The sequence below is a fragment of the Orbicella faveolata genome, unplaced genomic scaffold (assembly GCF_042242905.1).
Source record: "Orbicella faveolata isolate gen_17 unplaced genomic scaffold, um_ofav_v1 contig_25, whole genome shotgun sequence".
NCBI classification, from domain to species: Eukaryota; Metazoa; Cnidaria; class Anthozoa; order Scleractinia; family Merulinidae; genus Orbicella; species Orbicella faveolata.
This window is the reverse complement of record NW_028301553.1, coordinates 18,160,603-18,182,500: the sequence shown is the minus strand read 5'-3', so window position 1 is coordinate 18,182,500 and position 21,898 is coordinate 18,160,603. Positions and strand designations below refer to the sequence as shown.

Below are 21,898 nucleotides of genomic sequence, written 5' to 3'. Positions count from 1 at the left end.
ATATTTTTATTTTTAATTACAAAGGGTAACTTGATACTTTTGTTTTTCACAAGGAGTTAATTCAATTAGAAGTCACGAATCGTCGGTTCTAGTTCTTAGAACATGTTTTAGAGGAGACGAGACTATTTAGGTTTGAAGCAGTTCTAACTTTTAATATAGTAAGTGCAGGTAACGATTGCTTTGTTCTTATTGCATGCAAATATAACGAGATATTTTTATTTTTTAGTTACAATGAGTAATTTGACACTCTCGCTTTTCACAAGGTGGTAAAGTCAATTAGAGCTGACGAATCGTCACCACTTGTTCCCACGAGATGTTTGCTATTTTTAGTTACAAATGGTAACTCGACACTTTTGTTTTTCATATGGGAGTTAATTCAATTAGAGCTTACAAGTTATCGGCTATTGTTCCCAGGATATTAAACAAAAAAGAAGCTTTCATTTCTGGACGGTTTTTACGTCTCTGCAGTAGCAGTTTAATATTTTTATTTGATGGGCATTTTATGACATTCTTTTCAGTCCGATATTTTTTAAACGTAAAAAGTATGAAAACTGTTCAAATGTTCCTTGAAGACTGTGTGGCACCAAATTAAAGTGCAATTTAATTAAATCAGACTTTCAACGTGCCAGAGAGGTTTTTTTTTCTCTTTCTTTCAATTTTCGGTGAAGTGGTGTTGTGCAAAAAGGGTAAACTTACGACTCGTATAAAATGCGAAAAGTTCTCTTACTTGAGTATTTTTGAGCAGAAATTCCTCTTGGGGGCTGGAAGGGCTCCCGAGGGGGTACTCCCAGAAAAATTGGTCGGGGGTGTGTGGCCCGCTTCCCAAAACCCTTACCCTATTTATGACCAAAATCTGCGATATTCCTTACCCTATTTATGACCTGACCAAAAATTCGAAACCCTATTTACGACCTGACCCTCAAATCAAAACCCTGTTTCAGAACTGCGTTATAATTAGCTCCCTAGTTCAAACCAATGTTACATTACGGTAAACATATAAATTTGTGAAGGGCTTTTGTTGATTTTCTTTTCGATAATGACGAAAAAGCGGCTTCTTCTTAAAGCATACCCATATCAAGGTTAGAGTGCAAAAACCATACCCTATTTATGACCAAAATGGCCAAAATCAGCTAAAATCGATACCCTATTTATGACCAAAACGGCTGAAAAACCATACCCTTCGGGGCCGCACAGACCTATATAGCCCATATAAGGGAGTCCCCCCGCCGGGGGGAAGGGCTACGTGATCGGTGAGTGAGGGAGTTACGCATGTGCGAGTGTCCGACCAATCACAGTGTGGGTTGTATCAAAGAACGAATAAAATTGCCTGTTAGAAAATAAGATGGTATCTACATTAATCTGGAGACGTGTCAGATTACTGTAGTTTCTTCAGTCGAACATTTTATGGCTTACTATTTAGTTATCTTACCATTACCGATGTAACATTGTATGTACATCATAAACTCCCAGTTTCTTTCTTGCTGTACATCGCAACCAAAAAACTTGTCAAATCAACCAAATCATTACTGTAAACAGTTCCATGAATGCTGCTATCCCCGAGACTTATAGTTCACAAAAAAATAACTCTTGCACGCCTTGCGTGCCTATGTTATCACAAAGGTCGGCTGTGATTGGTAACACGACAGGGATAAACGACTCGTCCGTACCCAGACCTCCGCCGTTTCTGAACACACACACGAGACCGGCCACTATCCTATCTGGAATGAGGTCAAGTTTATTTATCGAGATCCTCACTGGGACACACGTAGGGTTAAGGAGGCTATTCACATAAGACTTCACCCTAATAACATCAACAGGGATAATGGAATTGAAATTCCTGAAGCATGGATACCCACGATCAAAAAACACAACAACAGGAGAACTGTACAACAGCGGACCACTGAGGGAACAGCTACTCGCGGAACAATGGAACAATAGGAGATCGAATTGCACCAATCACAGCCAACCTTTGAGATATAAATGATACCGTGCAATCAGTCGACCTTATCGCCTGAAGAAGACTAGCAGTAAGAAGTCGAAACGTCGCGATCTACATCTCAAGTGACTACATCGCGAGACAAACGATAATACACTTAATTATTGCATCTACCCCGATGAATAACAACAACCTTTTCCTCGACTTCTGGACATAGTTTGCAATAACATTAAAAAGAGCTTCGTTTTTGTTGTATTTTGACACCTAGAAACTTCACTCGCAATTTTCTCGAAAACGCCTTTGTAGATTATTTTAATATTTTGCCATCGTTAAGACAACTATGTCAAGTCCGAGCTGAGATCCCGACGTCGTAATTTCCAAAATTATCCCTGATAGCAAGTTATTCGGTCTTATGTAAAATGGGGCATGGCGTCATTTCGTTGCTATGGTAGCTCAGATCCCGGTGAAATGTACCCCATGTGAAACTTTCACCTTTCACTAGTACACCGGTAACGTTTGATTTTCTGTTGGATTGATAATGGTATCCGATCGAGTCACCTTAAAACTAGCATATTTGCCCTCGAAGCTTTGCTTCTAGGGCAAATATTTGTTTTAAGAACATCAACAACTATCAGCCGATAGCTCCTCATGAGAAACACCCTATTGTTTAATTATAGCCCACGCTTAATTTTCGCGCAATTTTATTGGCTATTTTACATCACGTGGTGCAATTACTGGGCAGTTATCACGCAATAACCTCTGCCTGCGTCGATAATTGCCCTGCGACTGTTTCTGTCGGAAAGAAACAAAGCTAAAAAGAATAAATCCAGTTCTAGAATTTCACCTTTTCAGCTTTATTATTTTTCATAGAAGAAAAATAAACTCTTTTCGTGGAATCCGCCGATAATGACATAAAAAAAAAACTGGTCACCAATGCTGTTCCGATAAGTACAAAAGAGTCAACAAAATATGCAGAATATTAATGGGAGGGTGATAAAATAAATAAACCCCTTTCTGGCTCGCTGGTATGTTGGCTGATAATGTCCTTGGCTGAGAGATTGTCCTCAGAATTTCACATTTGCCCTCGAAGCTTCGCTTCTCGGCCAAATATTCATTTTTCGGACAATATCTCAGTTGCGGACATTATTAGCCAACATAATAAATTGTTCCTCGACAGAAACACTCTATTCTTTAAATTGCCGCTTTTCATGTGACGTCATCATTTTCCAAAATAAGAAATTACCAATCCTTCTGAAGTTTTAGTTTCATCAGATGTAAGACCCTCTAATAACTTGACGTTTTGCAGCGTTTAAACACGACAGGGTTCCTCATTTTGAAATAGGGCACGTTTGAATTTCCAAGTTTATGCGTTGTGTGACATTAAAATGGCGGCCGGATAAACTCTCGAGTAGTCAAAAAAGATGAGTTATTGGTAAAGTTTTTGCTAACTAAACAGTTGTTGCTCTATAAGAAGTGTTAATTTAAATGTGTCGGAGCTCTAGAGGAATAACTTTTCGTTTCAATGGCAAAACGCGATGACAGTTGTTTCTGTTACTTTACGGCCGCCATGTTTGTGTCCCTCCGAGGGGCACAAACATGGCTACTCCATACAAAGCTCTATAAACTTGTGTGAAATACTTCTCCCAACAACGGGAGAATGAAAGCCGCACAGACCTAAATCTTGGCGAGGTTGTTCATATATCAATCATCTTTCATATCCCAGCTTCTTGACTTAATTGAATGAATAGTTATGATTTTTATTTTTGATGGCGTGACACTGCAAACCAGCCATAGACATATCGAGCTCATAATCTAATTGTTACATAGAAACACTCGTGAAAGTTTCGGAGAACTCATAAAAGCTGTGGAAACACTCGATTATCGGCTCGTGTTCCCCCAAAACTTCCACTGGTTTTATAGCGAGTAGCATAGCCAATAAGAAAACAACATTCGTGATAGAACGCGAGATCTCGATAGGAAAACAGAAATAGTTTTAAGTAATTAAGTGGCAAATCGGTACGTAGTTAAGTGAACTCGGCCGAGCTACAAGGTTAATAGAATGGTGTCAACGTTATTTAGTTCCCTATGCTTGAGTGCGTCTGACTGATTGGGGGAGGGACAAGAGTCAGAAATGCGGACGTTTTGGACACGAGGAGATCCGTGCGACGACGTGGAATTGCTCGCCATCTTGATCGTGTTTCAGGTGATAAGAAAAATGTATGTAGGAAAAGTTGAAAGAAATATGTGAATCATGCATTACGGAGCTTAACAATGACGACGGCGACGGTGAAGACAACCCTTAGTAATAACTGAAAAATGTCGTAATTGTCTAGATCATTTCAGTACGCCAATCGGTCTGAAACTTACTCAGGTTAAATGCGTAATAAGGCTAATGACAGCGTTCAATTTCTCAAAAGAAAATACAAAAAAAATCAGCGGTTTACATCCTACAAAATAAGCACACGGCTTCAGTTTGGTTAAGAAATGCATCAAGATTGGTATAGCCATTGTTCTGCTCATTAAATCTTTTGTTACTCTTTGTTTGGTGACTTTCATGGTTAATTAAAGGATTGATTAATTAGCCGAGAGGACTGCGATAATTTATAATAGTGTAATTAAGCTTCTCGAAAACCCTTACCCTTAAAGAGCCTACCAATAAAATCTCATTTTGTCCCGCTAGTACAGAAAGGTGAAATATTACTCTAGATGCTCCAGTTCGTGACGTGCTGTGACGCACGGCGACGCCATGACAAGTGTGTCATGTTCGGAACTTCGGATCAGAAAACGATGCTAAAACAAGCTTAATTAAAAGAAGCTTGTTAATTTAATGTCGCTTTTCCTAAGATGGTAAACAAAGAAGCAGATGTAGTGATAAGTCAATGGTGAATCGGTCCTGAGTTAGCTCTGTCGCTTGGGAATAAAATCTATTTTAAGTTTCGAATAGTTCAGTGCATATAAAATATTGAAAGTTGAAGGCAGTTGAAGCTAACAAGCAGAGTCAGTGAGTACAACCGTGTCTTGTCGCTCTCAGCCGTTGTTCCCGTTTGTCCGTGGGTTAGAGTGCTTTCTCGAGCAACAAAGCAGCTGCAAGCGAAGAATGACGGTTGTGCTTCCAGGCTGGTGCGATATCTGCGAATGTCAAATTATTCTGTCGTGACAAAACGGAGATTGTTCAACTTTGCGGCGATTGAATATATGCGGCTGTGTTGTTATGTGCAAGACTACAAAGTTAACATCAACTATATTAGTCTACGGCCTATAATTAACAGGCCCCCAAAATATTATTTACCTGCCAATAAGTTCCAATGAAGACATCGTTTGTTTAACGGCATAAATCGCCGTCTGAAATGTAAGTATCGATATTGAATCAAAGCAAAATAACCAGAAACATAAATAGGATGAAGATTAATTATTTGCAGTGGAAATAACACATCTCAGGGAACTTACACAGTAGTGTTGCTTGTCCACAAATAACGTGCAGTTGCCTGCCATGGTGTTTAGTTTGTAAATACCTTTGGGTAATTAATTCTACAAGGAAGTATCCTGATGTTGAGATTGCGCTCCTGCGCTGCTGTCAGGAATGTGTTGTTACGTTCGCCATGAAAATAATTTGACTCGTCCCCAGGACTTCCACCAGAGGTTGTCAGTGGTGCGATTGAGCGATGATGGTGCGTTAAAAATTAACTATAGCTGGACAGTCCCTTAAAGCCAAATTCGCTAAAACTCTAAATTTGTTAATTTCGTTGAGTGTTGTAAACTACCGTAAACTTTCGAAAGTAATGACACCTCGAAAGTAACGTCAAAAAATTGTCGCCACTAGTAAAACCTGAAAGTAGCAACCACCCGAGAGTAGCGACCCTTCCGAACATTCCATCATCGATCATTCACATCATGCAATAGTGATGAAGATAAAAACAACAAATGGCGGCGAACAGAGTGCACCTACAGTGGGCCATGTGCCTGATAGCTTAGCAGGCGTTCTGCACCAGCTATTGCTGTAAAATAATAGCAAGATTTCATTCCGAATATCCGGTCAAAGCAGGAGTGCGCCTGAGGGTATGTGGGTGGGGGGAGGAATAGAGATGCCTTGTTTCTATGATATCACTGCAAAGAAAGGAGTAAAGGGTCAGAAAAGGACTCGGAAAGAAACTTGAACAACTCGTGCCTACAACCGAAAACACGCTGAACCAACATGAAACTGGAACGACGAATTTTTTGTGTTTGAAGAAATTAATGTTTTGTGACGAATTTCCATCTTTTATTTCGGATAAAGAGCTTTCACGCATTAACCCTTTGAATACCAAACTTTCGCCAAAAAATACCGTTTTTAACCGTTTAGTCAGGTTTTTTAGCTGCCATGACGCTAAGCCTAATTTTTGCTAAAAAAGCGTTTTTTTTTACTAAAAGGAGAGATTTTTCGAGGATTAGGTACGAAAGTGAGTTAAACTTCAATTGCGGGCACGCGCATAAGCCATTAACCGTTCTCAATTTCGTTTGTTGGCCCTTTCCTTTCTGTTTTTCTCTGCCCTTTTACACTGGCTACCTTTTGCATTGTATGATCTTTCTGGCCTGTGGCTACAGTGAAAAGTTGGATGTTAATTACGGGCGAAGCCTAGAAATGGACCTTGATCAATCATAGGCGTTGTGGACCATTTTACCACCGTTTTTGCACCAAAACTGATAACCTTGTTTTTCGATTTGCGACGTCGGAATGTCGTCGATATCTAAACCTGACCATTGTGCGGAAAGGGCTAGCCTAGCACTACTATCTGCTTATCAAGAATATCTGATGACATTTAAATTGATGACGTCACAAGTGGTACAAAGAGCACGACCATTAATTATGCATATATGCGTAGTTGGTATTCAAAGGGTTAACGTCACAGAACGCTTCTTCTGAAGGTAACGAACCTCCGAAATTCTATAAGAGTGGACAGTGCACGGTGCATTACTTAGAATTATTGAACCTGCAATGAAGCAATCTGATTGTTAAGCCTCGTCGACACCAGCAATTTTTCATATGTAACAACTTTCATTTGTCACAAAAAATATATTTGTCAGCAAATATAATCGTCACAAAAATTGGCCAATTTTCCTCATCTACACTAGCAAATAAAAATTGTCACATAAAAATTGCTCGTGTACACGAGGCTTTAGTTGTTAGATTAGTTGTTAGATCTATCTCCCAAGAGTTTTTGCGATAATGAAACAAGACACTTAAAACACCAGGCAGGCCGCAAACTGAAGGGTTCATTTTCTCCATTTTGTTTAGGGAGGCCGTTCATTGCTAGAAATATTTGTCGACACCAACATGCACAGACCCTTGTCACGTGATCATGTCAATCACTACCAACAATGAATAGTCCTTTGCAGCGGAGTTCAATTTTTTTTATTCTTTTGTTCAATAATTCTTTTAGGTGGATTGCAATCTATGTATATATTTATATATAAAATATATTTTTTATTTGATATCTTATCATCGACACAACTACTTGCCATACTAAAAAAACTACGAAATCCTGCAATTGACACAAAAATAAAGATAACGTATTTTCCGATAGGCCTATCATCGTTCGAAGCCGCACGCGTTCTAAACAATTTGGTCACAGAAAGCAGCACTAGGCTTAAGTTAGGCCACACGGTTTTAGCTGCAGAGGAATAATAAGGTGATTTGGGTTAAATTCTCCTTCCCCAAATCCAGTTGCCGGGACTGTAAGTTGGTTGGCTCGGACTGTTAGCTAACTCCAGTTGCCCGGACTGCAAGTCGGTTTGCCAGGTATGTTAGCTCCGTGGTCAATGGATTAAGAACAAGAAATTGCTGTGTTTTGTGTAATCTTGTTCATTATATCCACATTGTTTTCTTTTCAGTCGTTTAGTTTTAAGAAGGAAAAATTAACTCATCCTTCCTTGAACTTTCAGTTCGCGGTGAGTCGGGCGAAGGAACCTTCAGTCCGGGCGAACTGGCCATCGGGCGAGACGACCGGTTACCCAACAAACAGATTGAGCCCGGTTAAGTCAATTCATAGTACGCGCGTTAGCTAGGGAACACGCCATCAAATTACAAATTTGCTATTAAGGACGGTGCCTACTAAATACAAAGGTGTTTGCGCCAGGTTAGGACCACGCGGAAAAAGTAGATCTTTGCAAGGGCTATTGGAATCTACAAAAAAAAAAAAAATTGGGATAGTCACGCCCTTTTTCCGGATAATTAGCCTTGAATCTCAAGAAAAAGAAGGAAAGGATATTTATTCACAGATTTCCTTAAACTTTCGTTTACATACAGAAAAGCAAACACCTTTATAAAGATCTTAAGACGACATGGTAAATGTTAACATAAAAACCATTTTTTGTTTTTTAATAACAAAATCGTTGCAATAGCGCTTTGAGCGTCTCTTGCAGCCTTCCCCTGGTTCAGCTAAAATGCAGTCCAAATACCTTTTGCTCACAACCAGAAACTAATTACGTGTTGAATACACGTGCTTCTTCCATTAACCACACGTTTTTCAAAGTTATTTATCTGTTTTGAAAACTTTACGGTGCCCATAGTTGATCGCGTCCATGTCAACCCCAGCGCGTGCGTGATGCTTAAACCATGCCTTGCGTGATGCGCAGAACTTTTGCGCACTAACAAAAGTAGGCACCGTCCTTTAGGACGGTGCCTACTATTGTTAGTGCGCACACATTCTGGCATCACGCAAGGCAAGGTTCAAGTGCCACGCGCGCGCTGGGTTGACATTGACGCAATCAACTACGGTACCAAGTACACGACTAAATTGAAAGAAAAATTTTCCTGCTGTGACCAAATCAAGTTTAATGAACCTGTACTTAAACCAGAAACACCAGACTAGAAGCATATCGCTAACCACTAACTGTTAACGTCTACCAACTGAAAAACTAGCTGTTATCTGTCGAAAATTAAACTGAAATCCAACTGTAAACATGACCCTTTTTTTATTTTTTACCTTTATTTATTTATTTCCACAATTACAACAATGACAACTGTTTTTTCAACAATTAAGTTACAGAAGAATGAATAAAGTTTGGTTTACAGAAATTAACAATGACACCATATTGAATTAATAAAGAAAATAGATATTGTCAATTCTTTTCTACATACTTATTTAACTTAACGATTTTCCTTAATGGTAGCATTATCCGACTTCAATTATTAGTTAAAATTGTTTCTTCAAAAATCTTCCATTTTTCTTTAAACAAATTCTTTTTCATCCGATTTGAAATATATGTTTTTCAGTTTTATATTTAATTAGCAAAATTCTTATGAAGTGACCCAAGGAAGGTAATGTTTCTTTACATCGACAAGTCCACAAGAAAGGTTTTCCTAAAATTACTATATAACTAAACAGATCCATCACCTCAAAAGACCCAACAATAACATCGCAATATGTAAGCGAGAGGCCTCTGCAACTCTCGATTTTACTCAAAATTTTTCCATTCACCTTATGCCAAAAAGAATTTGAAAGAGAACAACTGAACAAAATATGGGATATGATTTCTGTTAGCTGATGACAGAGGGTGCAGTTGGGATTAGAAATGTATCCTATTTTACATAGGCGGTCATTAGTAAACAGAACAGAATTCAACACTTTGTATCGAAAGGAGTGTAGATACGGTTCGTTAGCAATCCTCACTGGCAAAAGAAATGCGTCTGAAACTTGACTGTCATCAAGGCTAAATTCTTTCTTTAGCTTGACCCATTTACTTCGCTTTTCCAATTTTTGTTTTATAAGAAAACAGTAAACATGAACCTGCAGATGGCGTAGTGCGCGCGCAAAACAAGTTCGAGATACGCAAATGTTCTACTTACTGGGGAGGTGACAGGAAAAAATGTAACGGGCACCGTAAAAGTTTTCATAAAAGATCAATAACTTTAAAAAATGCGTGGTTACCCCCTACATTTTATGGAAGTAGCAAGCCTATTCAACACGTGATTAGTTTCTGGTCGCGAGCAAAAGGTATTTAGACTGTATTTTAACTGAATCAGAGGAAGGCTTCAGAGACACTAAAAACGCTGTTGCGACGATTTTGTTACTAAAAACATACCAAAAATGGTTTTTATGTTACTATTTACCATGTAGTTTTAAGATCTTTATAAATGTGTTTGTTTTTCTGTATGTAAAGGCGAATTCTAAGAAATCTGTGAAGAAATATCCTTTGCTTCTTTTTTCAGAAAAATGCTGATGTCAGCATTTTTGTTGAGATTCAAGGCTAATTATCTCGAAAAAATGCGTGGCTACCCCCCATTTTTCTTTGTGGATTCCAGTAGTCCTCGCAAAGATCTACTTTTTCCGCGAGGTCCTAACTTGGCGCAAAAACCTTTGTATTTAGTAGGCACCGTCCTTAAGTGGCATGATTCTACATGGAATAAAACACTTCCTTGCATTTCTGGTAACCAACTGGGATATGAAATAACATTTTCAGTCGTTCGGTAGAAAACTACAGAAGATCTCTAACTTCTGTATAAATTACGTTTGAGACCACACCAGTTAAATGTCCGGTTAATGAATGAATTTCTTTATGGCAGCAAGAATCTGTAACAAGAGAGCAAGATGTTAGTAAACTCATCATCGTCATATGTCATCTTATATCCTGAAAGTTCCTAATTCGATTTATTCAATACAAAAGTCAGTTAGTCATTGAGACCATCTGGCATATTAAAATTGTTTTATAGATGAACATCTGTTCATATGCTATTGTTAAAGACCTTCGAATTCTTATTGGAGTGACAGAATTGTTTCTGAATGAACGCAAGAACTGGATTGTCTAATGAGAAACTGAAATTCAGAGATGGAGATGTTGAGGTCTAACGCATCAGCTGATCACAAACAAAACAACTTATCCGTTCTGATCACAGAAAAAAAAAATTCAAATTGTTCCTTTGTTAACACTTTTTGTATGTTCAGTTTCTGTCTTGAGCACCAGGCCTCAGTTGTTCAAAGGATAACAATTTTTACGAACGAGCGCAGTAAGTGAGCAAAATATTCTCTTCAATACGAGAAAACAAAATTCATATCTTCAAGCCACGGTGTAAGTTTCTTTTTATTATATAGACTGACTTCATATCTTTCTCCGCAGTTCAATGTATGATCTTTCATATACTCAATTGCATTAATTGTAGACTGAATGTGAAAAAGCGAGAAATGACGTCATTTAATATCCGCCAAGTGAGAAATACGCCACTCGGGTCCCGGATGTAGTTTCATTTGAATTTTTCGAGTGGTGTATTCTAGAAAACACTTGTGTCTACACAATTAAATCGATTTATACGCTGAATAGTTTTATCAACCCCTTGAACAACTGGCCCAGATACAACCTGCCACCAACGAACAACTTCAAAAAGCACCTTTTCTGTTTAGCAGCACATTCTGGTACATGTAGCACTGAACTGAGTCGTACACAGTCTTACCATTCTTTGGTGCTCTTTGGGAACCCCAGCTTCAGTCAAGTCACCTTCTGTCAAGTCGCTAAGGAATTCCAAGTCATCCCATCCATATTCCAGAAGACTGCTGGTATATTGAGGAAATCCTATTCGTTCCATAATTTCACCAACTGTTTTAGGCTTGGATTTCTAAAACAACAAAACATACAATGTCGTACTGTCGGCTGCTTGTACACGACTTAGGACCTTTTAAAGAAGTTATGGGGTGAGCGGGGGGGGGGGGGGGGCGTGCGCAATATCATCTAATTCAGTACAGGTGTAGCTAGACATGACGTGTGACCAGGAACACGTGACCATGACGAGTGGTATCATCATTTTAGGCTCAGTAGCTCTATTTGCCACCGGAAGTATAGGTTTTCGCATAAGAGGTCATACATTTCACCAGCCCACAGTAGTTGCGTCTGCTGCTTTTGGATTCAAGGCTATGAAGATCAATTTGACTACTGGGAAAAAAGTTGTTTCCACACTTTGGAGGTAAAGAAGTTTAATTATTGTGTTAAAAATTGTGGGAAACAACAGCCAGCCTCCTTGTACGTAGAAATAGGGAGTTTAAGCAAATCACTACGGCTGGTGCTACTACGGCTGCCGTGACTGAAAAGGTCTGGGGAGAGTACGTCTAGGTAGGAGCAAAGCGAAATACTAAGATAAAAGAAACATCGGCTAACGAGTTTAAAATCTCTTTTATGTAGTTTCTCACAGTCAAATGGCTTCGCTCAAACGACGATGGCCGTTACTCGCCTTCCTAGGACGAAAAAATAATTTCTGAGCGAAAGCGAATGTCATACACTTCGTACCATAACAATTTGATGGATGAAGTATATGATTTCAGAGACAAATATCTCCGCAAAGAATATCGAGTGAAGAACACAAATATATCAATACTCAAAGAAGCAAAATAGCATCGTATAGTTATCCAGATATAAAACATCTTCACTAAACCCTCAAAGCAAACTTAACCGAAGAAAAACCACCTGGTTCTCAACACGAATATTTCACTTGACTCACTTCGCACCTTTGCCAGAACTTATCGTAAATTCAGGATACGGATTTACAAGCTTATGAGAGGCAACCTTGACACAATGTTTGACTTAAGTTGACTTTAAACGATATAGTATCCAATGGAATTCTTAAAATGCCGAGATGTCCTTTGAAAAGGGCCAGAGAAGCAAAATAAACCCGACGTTGTTGCCACTACGGCAAAACATCCCGACTCACGTGGTCAGATTTCACGCTACGGCTGGATGCAACCGACGTACATGCGCAGTGTCTCATTTTGGGGAAAATTTACTTCTAGCAGCCGTATCAGCGCCAGCCGTAGCGATTTGCTTAAAGTCCCTAATACTTTGGCTCGCCGACCACTCCCTAACAGATCCTGTTCTTATCAAAATCGATGTACTATTTCGGTGCGCATGTCCAAGAGTTTTCACCTCGATGCCTTATTAGTAATCACTAATCGTAGTAATCAATATAGTGATCGATGCTATAGTAAGTTAGCATTTAAACTCGAACGCATATTTTCAGTCGTAACTCGGACTGCAACTCGAACGCATGGTATGGACAGAAACATAATTTAAATCATTTTCACCAAGTGGTGTTCATCTGTCAGTCTGTCTACTATGACGGAGGATTATGCAGAAACTGTGACTGGAAATGTTTCTGCAGTTCACATACAGAATTGTTTTTTCTTGTATATTTCATTGGAAACACGCAATAGCTTAAGATATTGATATTGGCTTTTTATAACATATCGGATTCACGAAAAATTTGTTTTGTGATTCCGAGGTTTTGGCTATTTATTGATACCATGGAAATTTCGATTGCCCCAAAGAAAAACATAATACCGAACTTCACTCTACTTTTTACGTATCGACAGGTGTAATTTTCACATCATATTGAAAATGTCTGGGAAAAACTATATCAAGACACCTGAAGTAAACGTTGATATTAGACTACACAAAATCGAGTTGTAACAAGACAGATGGAGGGTGAGAGAGTCAATCCCCACTATAAGCGTTATTGCCATTGTAATCCCGCTCAAGTTATTTTTAGAAAGTTTCCAATACTCTCACGGATATTGTTAGCAGGCCCAAGCAGTGCGTAGATGTTTTCGTAGAGGATGAAATCCACGTGAGCAAAATTCTTGCCACAGGATTGGCTATTTTTAGACCCTCCCGACATGTTCAAAACGAAGAGCAATCTAACAATGACTTGAGAGACGTATATACCTCTCTTACCCTTCATCCACTCTTGGCTGTGAAGAAAAAAGCATTTTTTGAAAATTAAATACCTTGGCTGGTAATGGAGGTGGATCTCCTGACATCTGCAAAAATATTCGACAGCAATAAATACAGTTTAACACACTCTGCACTAACATGAACTATGTACGACCATGCACTATCTTACTCAAAGTGTTTTTGCAATAAAAGGTCGAAAACAGAGAATCTCAAAGAAACCAAACCCTTGCCGTGTCCGGTTGAGTGGTTGAATGTCGTTTTGGAATCACTGGAGGATTTTCGTCAGCGCGCTTTGCTGTACCTATATATAGACAAAAAAATCCATTACAAAGTAGTACTTTACAAAAAAAAAAAAAAAAGTTATAGTGCCCCATGCAACTAAACACACCAACTCACAATAACTGATTCACACGATGACGTCATTCTACTATAACTACCAGATCCTTCGCGTTTTAGTTTTCCCGTGTTAATAAGGGCATTTGTTATCCGAACATCACCGCGGTTTAAAAATTTAAGTAACAATAAAACAAACAAAATTAAATCTGATAGTTAAAGTCAGATGACGACATAGCACAGTGTGTTATCAGAGGGAGGTGCAGTAGCCTCAAGGTTAGTATGCGGACATTGGATCGAGCGATCTGGGTTCGAGCCCCAGGTGGGTCATTGCGGACCAAAACGTTATTTTATGTGACAAGCGGTCGGAAATTTTAAAATCTCTCGCGCCGGCTGCTCGGAGGTGAATGGTAATTGCTAATCACCTCCGAGTTAACCAATCAGAGCGCGCGAAAAGCACTATTCACTTGTGTGGTATATACCAATTATAAATATAGCTTTTGACGGTGTACTCAAAAGCTCAGATAGGGTATGTACTAGATATTTAATGTGCAAATAAATACAGAGCTAGTTGCATCTCAATGTGGAAAAGTTATCAACTCCTTGGCTTTGCTTTTAACAACCAATTAATGAGCCAACCAACATTTATTACTCGCTATTAAAGTTGCTTACTAACTCTTTCCTTTAGTAATCCATCCTTGTACTCCCATGTCATTTTTATGTTCACTCAAACGAGATGGAGGCTAACTCGATAACCACGCGGTTCTATTAGCCTCCATGCACAAACTATATACCATGGTCACCTTTAATTGCTATATATATCTTTTCATCTCTTTTATGCTAACATAGTAATTTCAAACTGTAAGTGCAAAAAAATAAAGTGAAGTGAAGTGAAGTGAAGTTACTTGTTTTCTCTCCCCTTAATTATGACAGAAGTTGATAATAAACAGTAGTTCATTCGTTTGTTCGCTTTATCTGTTTAGTGATACCAACCTTGTGGAACATGACTTCTGCGTTGCGGTACTTGAGGCATTTTCACTGATCCTTTTCTGGTCACTAAAAATAAAAAGCCAAAAAAATATATGAAATTTAGTTGACAGCGGAAGCCACCCAGTGAAGCAAAACTGACCTTTTCTCATAAGGCCAGTATTTACCTGTTTTGTCAGGCAAGCAAAGATTCAAAGATTCAACTGAAAATAAACGCTCTCTTGTTATACTCAAACTTTCATTCCGCTGCGTGAAAACTGAGAACACGAAACATTGTGTGACGCATCAAACTGTTGCATTTTGATATCTTCTTACGGTCAAATTTAATTTTTGGTTGTAAGCATAATTTTAAAAGAAAATTATGTCTTTGGCAAATGAACAGTTAACCATCATTAGGGCCATTTTTAAATATGACTCGAGTATCCCAAATACAAATACAAAACCAAAAACAGCACTTTATAAATGCATCATTGACAAAGATCTTCTGCACACTCAAAACCGCTAACAGTGAATAAAACCAGTGAATAGTACACATATAGCCTAGATACTACCTTACTGAAGTCTTGTATTATTGATTAAGCTCTGTTGCGAATACGTGAGTAGAGTTCAAAATATCAAACCAAACGGATCTTATCAAGGACCCACTGGTGAAATTTTAAAGCAACTTGCCAAATAGATTCCTGACTTTAGTTTACAGAGACAAGTCTCAGATTTAGAAGAATGTGTTAATGCAAGATGTGTATGTCATGAATACAACCACAAAAAAAAAAATAAAGTAAAACAGCTCGAAAAAAACTCACTCTCGAGATCATCTGTGCTGATGAGATCTAGAAGATAACAAGCAATATTAGTATTTCTTTCTCTGTAATAGAAGGGTAATGTTAATTTTAGATGTTAGTTTTTATTTCGACTAAATGCTATTCATTTTCAGCTATTTTTTTGTTAATTCCTCCCTAGTCAATTGTGATTGTTGACTAGGGTGGAAAAAGAGGAAAAAGAACTACATAAAGTTGAAATAAAAAAATTAACTACGATCACAAAATTAACGACACCAACTACATCGTAGCATTAAATTTGTGATCCCACTTCAGATACAGCAACGACGACGACAGGCAGCTGGTGATTGATTGTTTTCCTTGACGTTAAATATGTTAAAATACTGAAGCAAGGAAAGCAAACTCCGAAGTAAACGTAAAGCCACAAATGGAGTAAAATCTTTAACGCTAAAGTAGCAATTCCACGCAGCAATCCTACGCGCAACGACTAAAATATTTGCCTTTTGGCAAATTCAAGACGTTTTTCCGGAACCTGACGAGCATGCCAGAGATGTACCACAGGGAACACGAGGAAGGGCTACAAAGTCAAGCAAAGTAATGCTTACTGGAGTACTAAGAGAAAAAGGCGGACAAATTGACATAAATTCTCAGTTAGTCATTACCATCTGACTGTGAGGATGTTTTCATGTTGTTGTTGTCTGGAAGCTTCACATGCATCTCAATCCTACGAAGCGATTCACGTAAGTGCACACGTAATGATGACAAGTCATATAAACGTAAAGAAAGAAGAGTTTAATTGTAACAGCAATCCTCCGTAGGAAAAAAGATGGCGACTGGTACATTTACCCATACCGAGTTCTTAGCGCACGAAAACCTTAACAAAGTTACAAAATCTTCAAACCTAGGCTCATTAATGTCCTTTGTACAAGGACAAATATTGTAAAAATTTGGCTTTCTTTGTGCCTTTTAGGCTGTGTTAGGTTCGCAAGGCATTGTGGTAAAATGTACAGCCGCCATCTTTTTTCCTAAGGTGGATTGGTTTGTACAGAAACATGGTAAGAGTATTTCTCTCTGTGATTCTTTGCTATTCCCACGCTCTGTTCGACTTGCAATCTTTGGTAACTACTTGAAATGGTTTTCTATGTAAGGGTTAGCATGTTTTGTGCAGTCCATGAGTGTATGAGTTAGAGCACCTGTTGCACATAAGAAAATCTGGGACTTTACTTCTTTCAACCAAATGAAGTGAAGAAGATTATCACAAACAACAAACAGGTCATGACGTGATACAGAAAACGAGGGGTGCTGGAGAAAGCGAATACACAACTAAACATCATAACGTACATAATTTCTCCGGTTTCTTCGCCATGATGTGACAGAATAATGCCATCGCATTCCTGTGGAATGACATTGACCATGGTCCTCAATGCGATACAGCACTCCCCTGGACAATGATTGAACAACTGTCAGTCAAAATATGATGCAAATTATACAGACTGGGAAAAATTCCACGAGCGTCTGCCATTTTGAACTTCTGTTGGCAAACTCAAGTAATTACACTTTTTTAGATGGAATAACACACAGAAGACAAAAACATTGTTTACCAGGCTGGATTTTTAGCTTTTAAGAGTCCCTGTCCATAAACATGGAAAATAGCTCGGAAAATAACTAGGGCATGACAAAAACTACTGGATAGTTTTTTGGCAAAATATCCTTTTATTTCAAAGAAATATGCAAATTACCAAATGCCGTTAAAATCGTCAGTTGACGCACCATTTTATTAAACAAGTTTGAGAGCCTCGCATGCAAAACCACATCATTCTTCCGTCTTTAAAACACTCAAATATTTTTGTGCAATGTTTAATTGTGTACTGGGTTGATTTTAGGAAGTGTTGCGGTTTTTGTTGGGTGCAAAATATTTAAATTTCGAAGACATGTATTTCATTCACTTAAAAGTACTTCGTAGAAATAATTGATTTTCACCATGTGCGAAACTTTCAAATGGATTAAGCTTCTGGTGGTTGAATCGCAGAAGGATGGTCTACAGATTCCTGTAAAAATTTCTTTGGGCAAATGATTGTGAGCGACGCGAGAGCTTTTCAAAGTACGTTAACAATGCAGATATTTGACCATCCGTCGTCAAATTTCAATTTACGGGTTACACATATATTTTAGCACGCGCCACATGTCTTGAGCTATATTAAGTTGAAATAGACACAGAGCTGATAATTTCGAAACGTTCTAACCTTATTTGCTGTAAAAGGCAGGTCCAAAAGCCGATTTGACGTGTTTCTGTCACCATTCGTCGCACATAAAGGAGAAGTTTGCTTTTGTTTACCCAACGTCCGATGTACATCGCCAACTGTCAACTTATTTTATTTAATGGTCGAATACCATGAATCTATGACCCTCTTTCGACAAATATGATCACCACTGCATCTAAGTCAAAAACGGCTAAGTGATTTGTAAATAGTTGCTTGCTTTGCCCTACACCAAAATATTACTTTGATCATCGTTTGATCTATTGCTGCTTGAATCCTTGCTTGCAGCGGTTCCTTGTTTGTTCGTCACGCAATGCTGTCATCCCATTTTAGGGGGTAGGGGTAGGACAATTTCTATCCTAATGCGTAAGGCTCCGTAAGGCTTGGAACCACAGGGAGCACACAATCTTGTTGAGTAGGAAGAGATTAAATTAGGCTTTGAAAAAAATGAATAGTTAACCATTGCCCGTGTGGTCATACTCGATCACCGCTAGCTGCATGCCCTGCGTAATACTGTAACGCTAAATTCGTACCTAGTAGGTGTTTTCACGCTGTGCAATTATTTCTGGTCTAGCCTATCTACCATAGGAATATGAGCGAAATCAAATTTTCGACCCTTGCCGCGAAATTAAGAATTTGTCTGATTTTTACAGGCAGGCACTCTTAACCGTTAAAAAACGGACTCAAATACTGGGCATGGAAACGAGGCTGAAAGTTTAGCCCATTCAGAATCAAAAATTTTCACCAAATCAGTCAACTTTAATTTTCGCATTATAAAAAAAATTCAACTTGATAACTGGTGCTTGAATTACACATATTTAAAACATATGTTTATTGTACTACATCCACATCCATATGTTGACTAGGGATCGGTTTACTGGGGTTCAGCAGGAAAGTTTCGTACATTTTTTATACCTTTTTGTATAAACTTACTTTAGACATTTTTTTATCAATTTTTTTATTAATTTTTATACTTCCTTTTAATTAAAATTTGTGGACATTTTTCATAAATTTTTAAACATTCTAACAATTTTTTTATAGATTTGTGTACATTTTTATAGACTTTTAAACATTTTTATAGATTTTTATACATTTTTAAAATAAAATTTTATATATTTTCTTATTATAAATATTTCACGCATTTTTTAAAATTTTTATACATATGTTATATATTTTTATACCAAGGCTTCTTAGCAGTAAAAAGTATGATAATGCTTTCACAAACCACACGATGAATTTGAAGTTCATACCTTTATTAGATAACAAAAGATTTTTTGGATGAAACATCATCCACTGTCAGTTGCACCAGAATACCAACTGAAAATGAGAAATAATGAGCAATACATGTTTTAAAAATTTTAACACATATTTTATAAATTTTTATACTTGTTTTATTTATTTCTATAACTTTTTAAAACCTTTTTTTGACATTTTTATTACTTTTTCTAAATACATTTTTATGATTTTTTATAGATTTTATTTATTTATTTTTTTAAAGATTTTATACTTTTTCATAAATGTCTGAAACAATTTTGTTATAAATATTAATTTATACATTTTTTATAACTTTTCATACATTCTTTTATGGAGTTTTACACTTTTTTATAAATTTTGTACACATTTTATACAAATTTTTCTATATTTATAGATTTTATAGATTTATATATATTTTAATATACGTTTTTTTATAAATTTTCATACATTTTTTTACATTTTAATACATTTTTGTATAATTTTTACACATTTTTTATAGATTTTTACACATCTTTTTATAAATCTTCATAAATTCAAGCATAAGTCACACCTCTAGAATTTTGTAGATAACATTGTGAAATCTTGTATGCCCAGGTAAGGAGTTTTGACTGAATAAATACATAATCTGAGAGATATAGAGATACTGTCGAATAATAACTTTTAACCCATTCACGTGCTGTACTTTTATACATTACAAGAGCAGAATTACAGTCAATCATCAACTGCTATAGTAGAACGTCGCTATCTCGAACTCTCCGCCATCTCAAACTGAAATTATTTTCCCTTGAAAGACCATTCGAGATAGTGGGCTTCAGCTGTATTTTGCAGATATCTCCCTCCAGGTAATCAAAGGGATACAGCCTCTCGCTTCATTCAATAGTCCCGTGACCAAAAATCACGTGACCACAATACATTACACACCAAATCCTATAAAAACCTACTTCACCTTTCACCTACTGATTCCACGAATTTTCTAGGAAAAACTGTTTTAGAGCATTCTGCAACGTGATAAAACACATAGCCTTCTTTTCATGTCATAATTTGGCATGTTAATATATTAATACCTGATTTGAAGGTGAAAATGGCCGACCCAAGCTTGGTAAACAAAATTATCACCTTTAGCACAGTTTTCATCTAGAAAAGTGTATTTACTAACTTAACCTCGAATTTACCGACAAATGCCTACTTTTGTGAAAGTTGTCCCATTATTTCTATGGGTGGTTTTTATCCAATGTCATCAAAATAGTTAACAATCAAGACAGTTAAATACCACAAACTTCTATTCTTGCCACATATTTCAGAAATGAAAACCATTAATATAACATGCACATTTTGGCATCACAAAGAACAAGACCATGATTTTTTCAAAATTGTTATGGTGATCACTAAAACACTTCAAAGCTTTAATTTCATCTCGCTTGCTCTGTGAAATATTACTTTTTCAATGTTATAGAGAACAGCCTTTGAACCAAAGATGAAAACCGCCATTTTACAGTGCTTTAAAAAAATAAATGACCCTACATGGTTGTAAAAATAGTCTTTTTTATCTTTAAAAACTTTTTGGGCCATTTTGAGTTGGTGCCAATTTAGGTAGTGGACTTTAACAAAGCCCTTCAATAAAAGTTTTTTAAGTTAGCCAATCAGAGAATGGAAATAAGTGTGACAGTCCCACTCTCGTCACGCAAGGGGTACATACAGGAACAGTAAACATAATGACAAAAATTGAGTTTCAGAGCGTTAGCAGCCATGGACAGCTGTTTTGGTCTTGTTGGGCCTCCTCAGCATGGTATATAGTCCAGGCATTTTATCGCCTAAATAGGTCAACCTGTTACTAATTGCAACAGAAGGTTGTTTAACGCCTTTTGGTCCAGGAACATGTCCTCTACAACATATCAAAAGTCTGAAAATCTGAGCAGGGGAAGGTGACTAAAAACGGGGTTTTTTAGAACTCTATATAATGCAGCATGGAAGCGAGGCTGCCTGTACTATCTGCTGTGTCGCTTGAGTTCAATGCCACGTGCAGCGTGGGCTAGCAGAGAAAGAAAGAGTTTTTCGTGTTTTCCTGATAGGTAAGTCCAATTACATGCAGATTAGATCAGCTAATTACTTAAATAAGATTCTTAAATCGATAAAAATACACAAAGCTTGTAGAAAGCGTCTGCGCTGTTGCTTATCCATTTGAGGTATTTAGCGTAGGGATTTGTCTTCAGCTAGCAAAGTTAAAATATAAAAAAGAAGTTTTTAAGCTGAAAGAAACAAGGATGTTATGTGCTAAGGTAATGCAGTTCAAAAAAATTCATTGTGACCTGAGTAGTGAATCCCAAATTGAGTTTCAACTCAGTGCACGAAAAACCGATATTTTACTCATCGCTTCGCGCTTTGCGCGTTATCTTTTTCTCACAACTTAGAAATCTCTGAATGAGAAACTTTTCTAAAATAAAAATTTATCCGAACAATAAATGCGCTTTGAACACAAAACAATTTGCCTGAAATTCATTTTCACTGAAGACTTAATTTGGCAAGAATAGAACCAAACTTTAACAAAAATTCAAGAAAGCCAATTTAAGTCACATTTACGCAATCAACCTAAACGTTTCCGAGTACCACAAAGTTGTAAAAAGAATTGAGATTTATTTTGTGCAAAAAGCGCTCTTTATTCATCT

At 37.3% G+C, this 21,898-nt stretch overlaps 2 protein-coding genes across 4 annotated transcripts in view; both read right to left on the bottom strand.

Moving 5' to 3' along the window:
• The window catches only part of LOC110049595 (cyclic AMP receptor-like protein A), a 23,034-nt gene extending 17,486 nt beyond the window's left edge, over positions 1–5,548 (bottom strand). Inside the window, exons 1-2 of the mRNA XM_089293194.1 lie at positions 5,384–5,548; positions 5,226–5,278 (exon numbers count right to left, since the gene is read on the bottom strand). Of these exons, the coding sequence (XP_089149320.1) occupies positions 5,226–5,278; positions 5,384–5,428 (98 nt within the window). The 5' untranslated portion in view covers positions 5,429–5,548. The remainder of the gene's footprint in view (positions 1–5,225; positions 5,279–5,383) is intronic.
• A 1,754-nt stretch (positions 5,549–7,302) lies between these two features.
• Positions 7,303–21,898, bottom strand: part of LOC110049605 (phosphatidylinositol 3,4,5-trisphosphate 5-phosphatase 2-like) — a 76,702-nt gene continuing 62,106 nt past the window's right edge. Inside the window, exons 27-34 of one of the 3 annotated variants that reach the window (XM_089294488.1) lie at positions 17,065–17,164; positions 16,386–16,447; positions 15,748–15,774; positions 14,954–15,016; positions 13,852–13,928; positions 13,681–13,713; positions 11,361–11,522; positions 7,303–10,485 (exon numbers count right to left, since the gene is read on the bottom strand). In XM_089294488.1, coding sequence (XP_089150614.1) covers positions 10,453–10,485; positions 11,361–11,522; positions 13,681–13,713; positions 13,852–13,928; positions 14,954–15,016; positions 15,748–15,774; positions 16,386–16,447; positions 17,065–17,164 — 557 coding nt within the window. In that variant the 3' untranslated portion in view covers positions 7,303–10,452. Of the gene's footprint in view, positions 10,486–11,025; positions 11,523–13,680; positions 13,714–13,851; positions 13,929–14,953; positions 15,017–15,747; positions 15,775–16,385; positions 16,448–17,064; positions 17,165–21,898 lie in introns of those variants that run through there. The other 2 variants (XM_089294489.1, XM_089294487.1) reach the window with 2 other exon arrangements.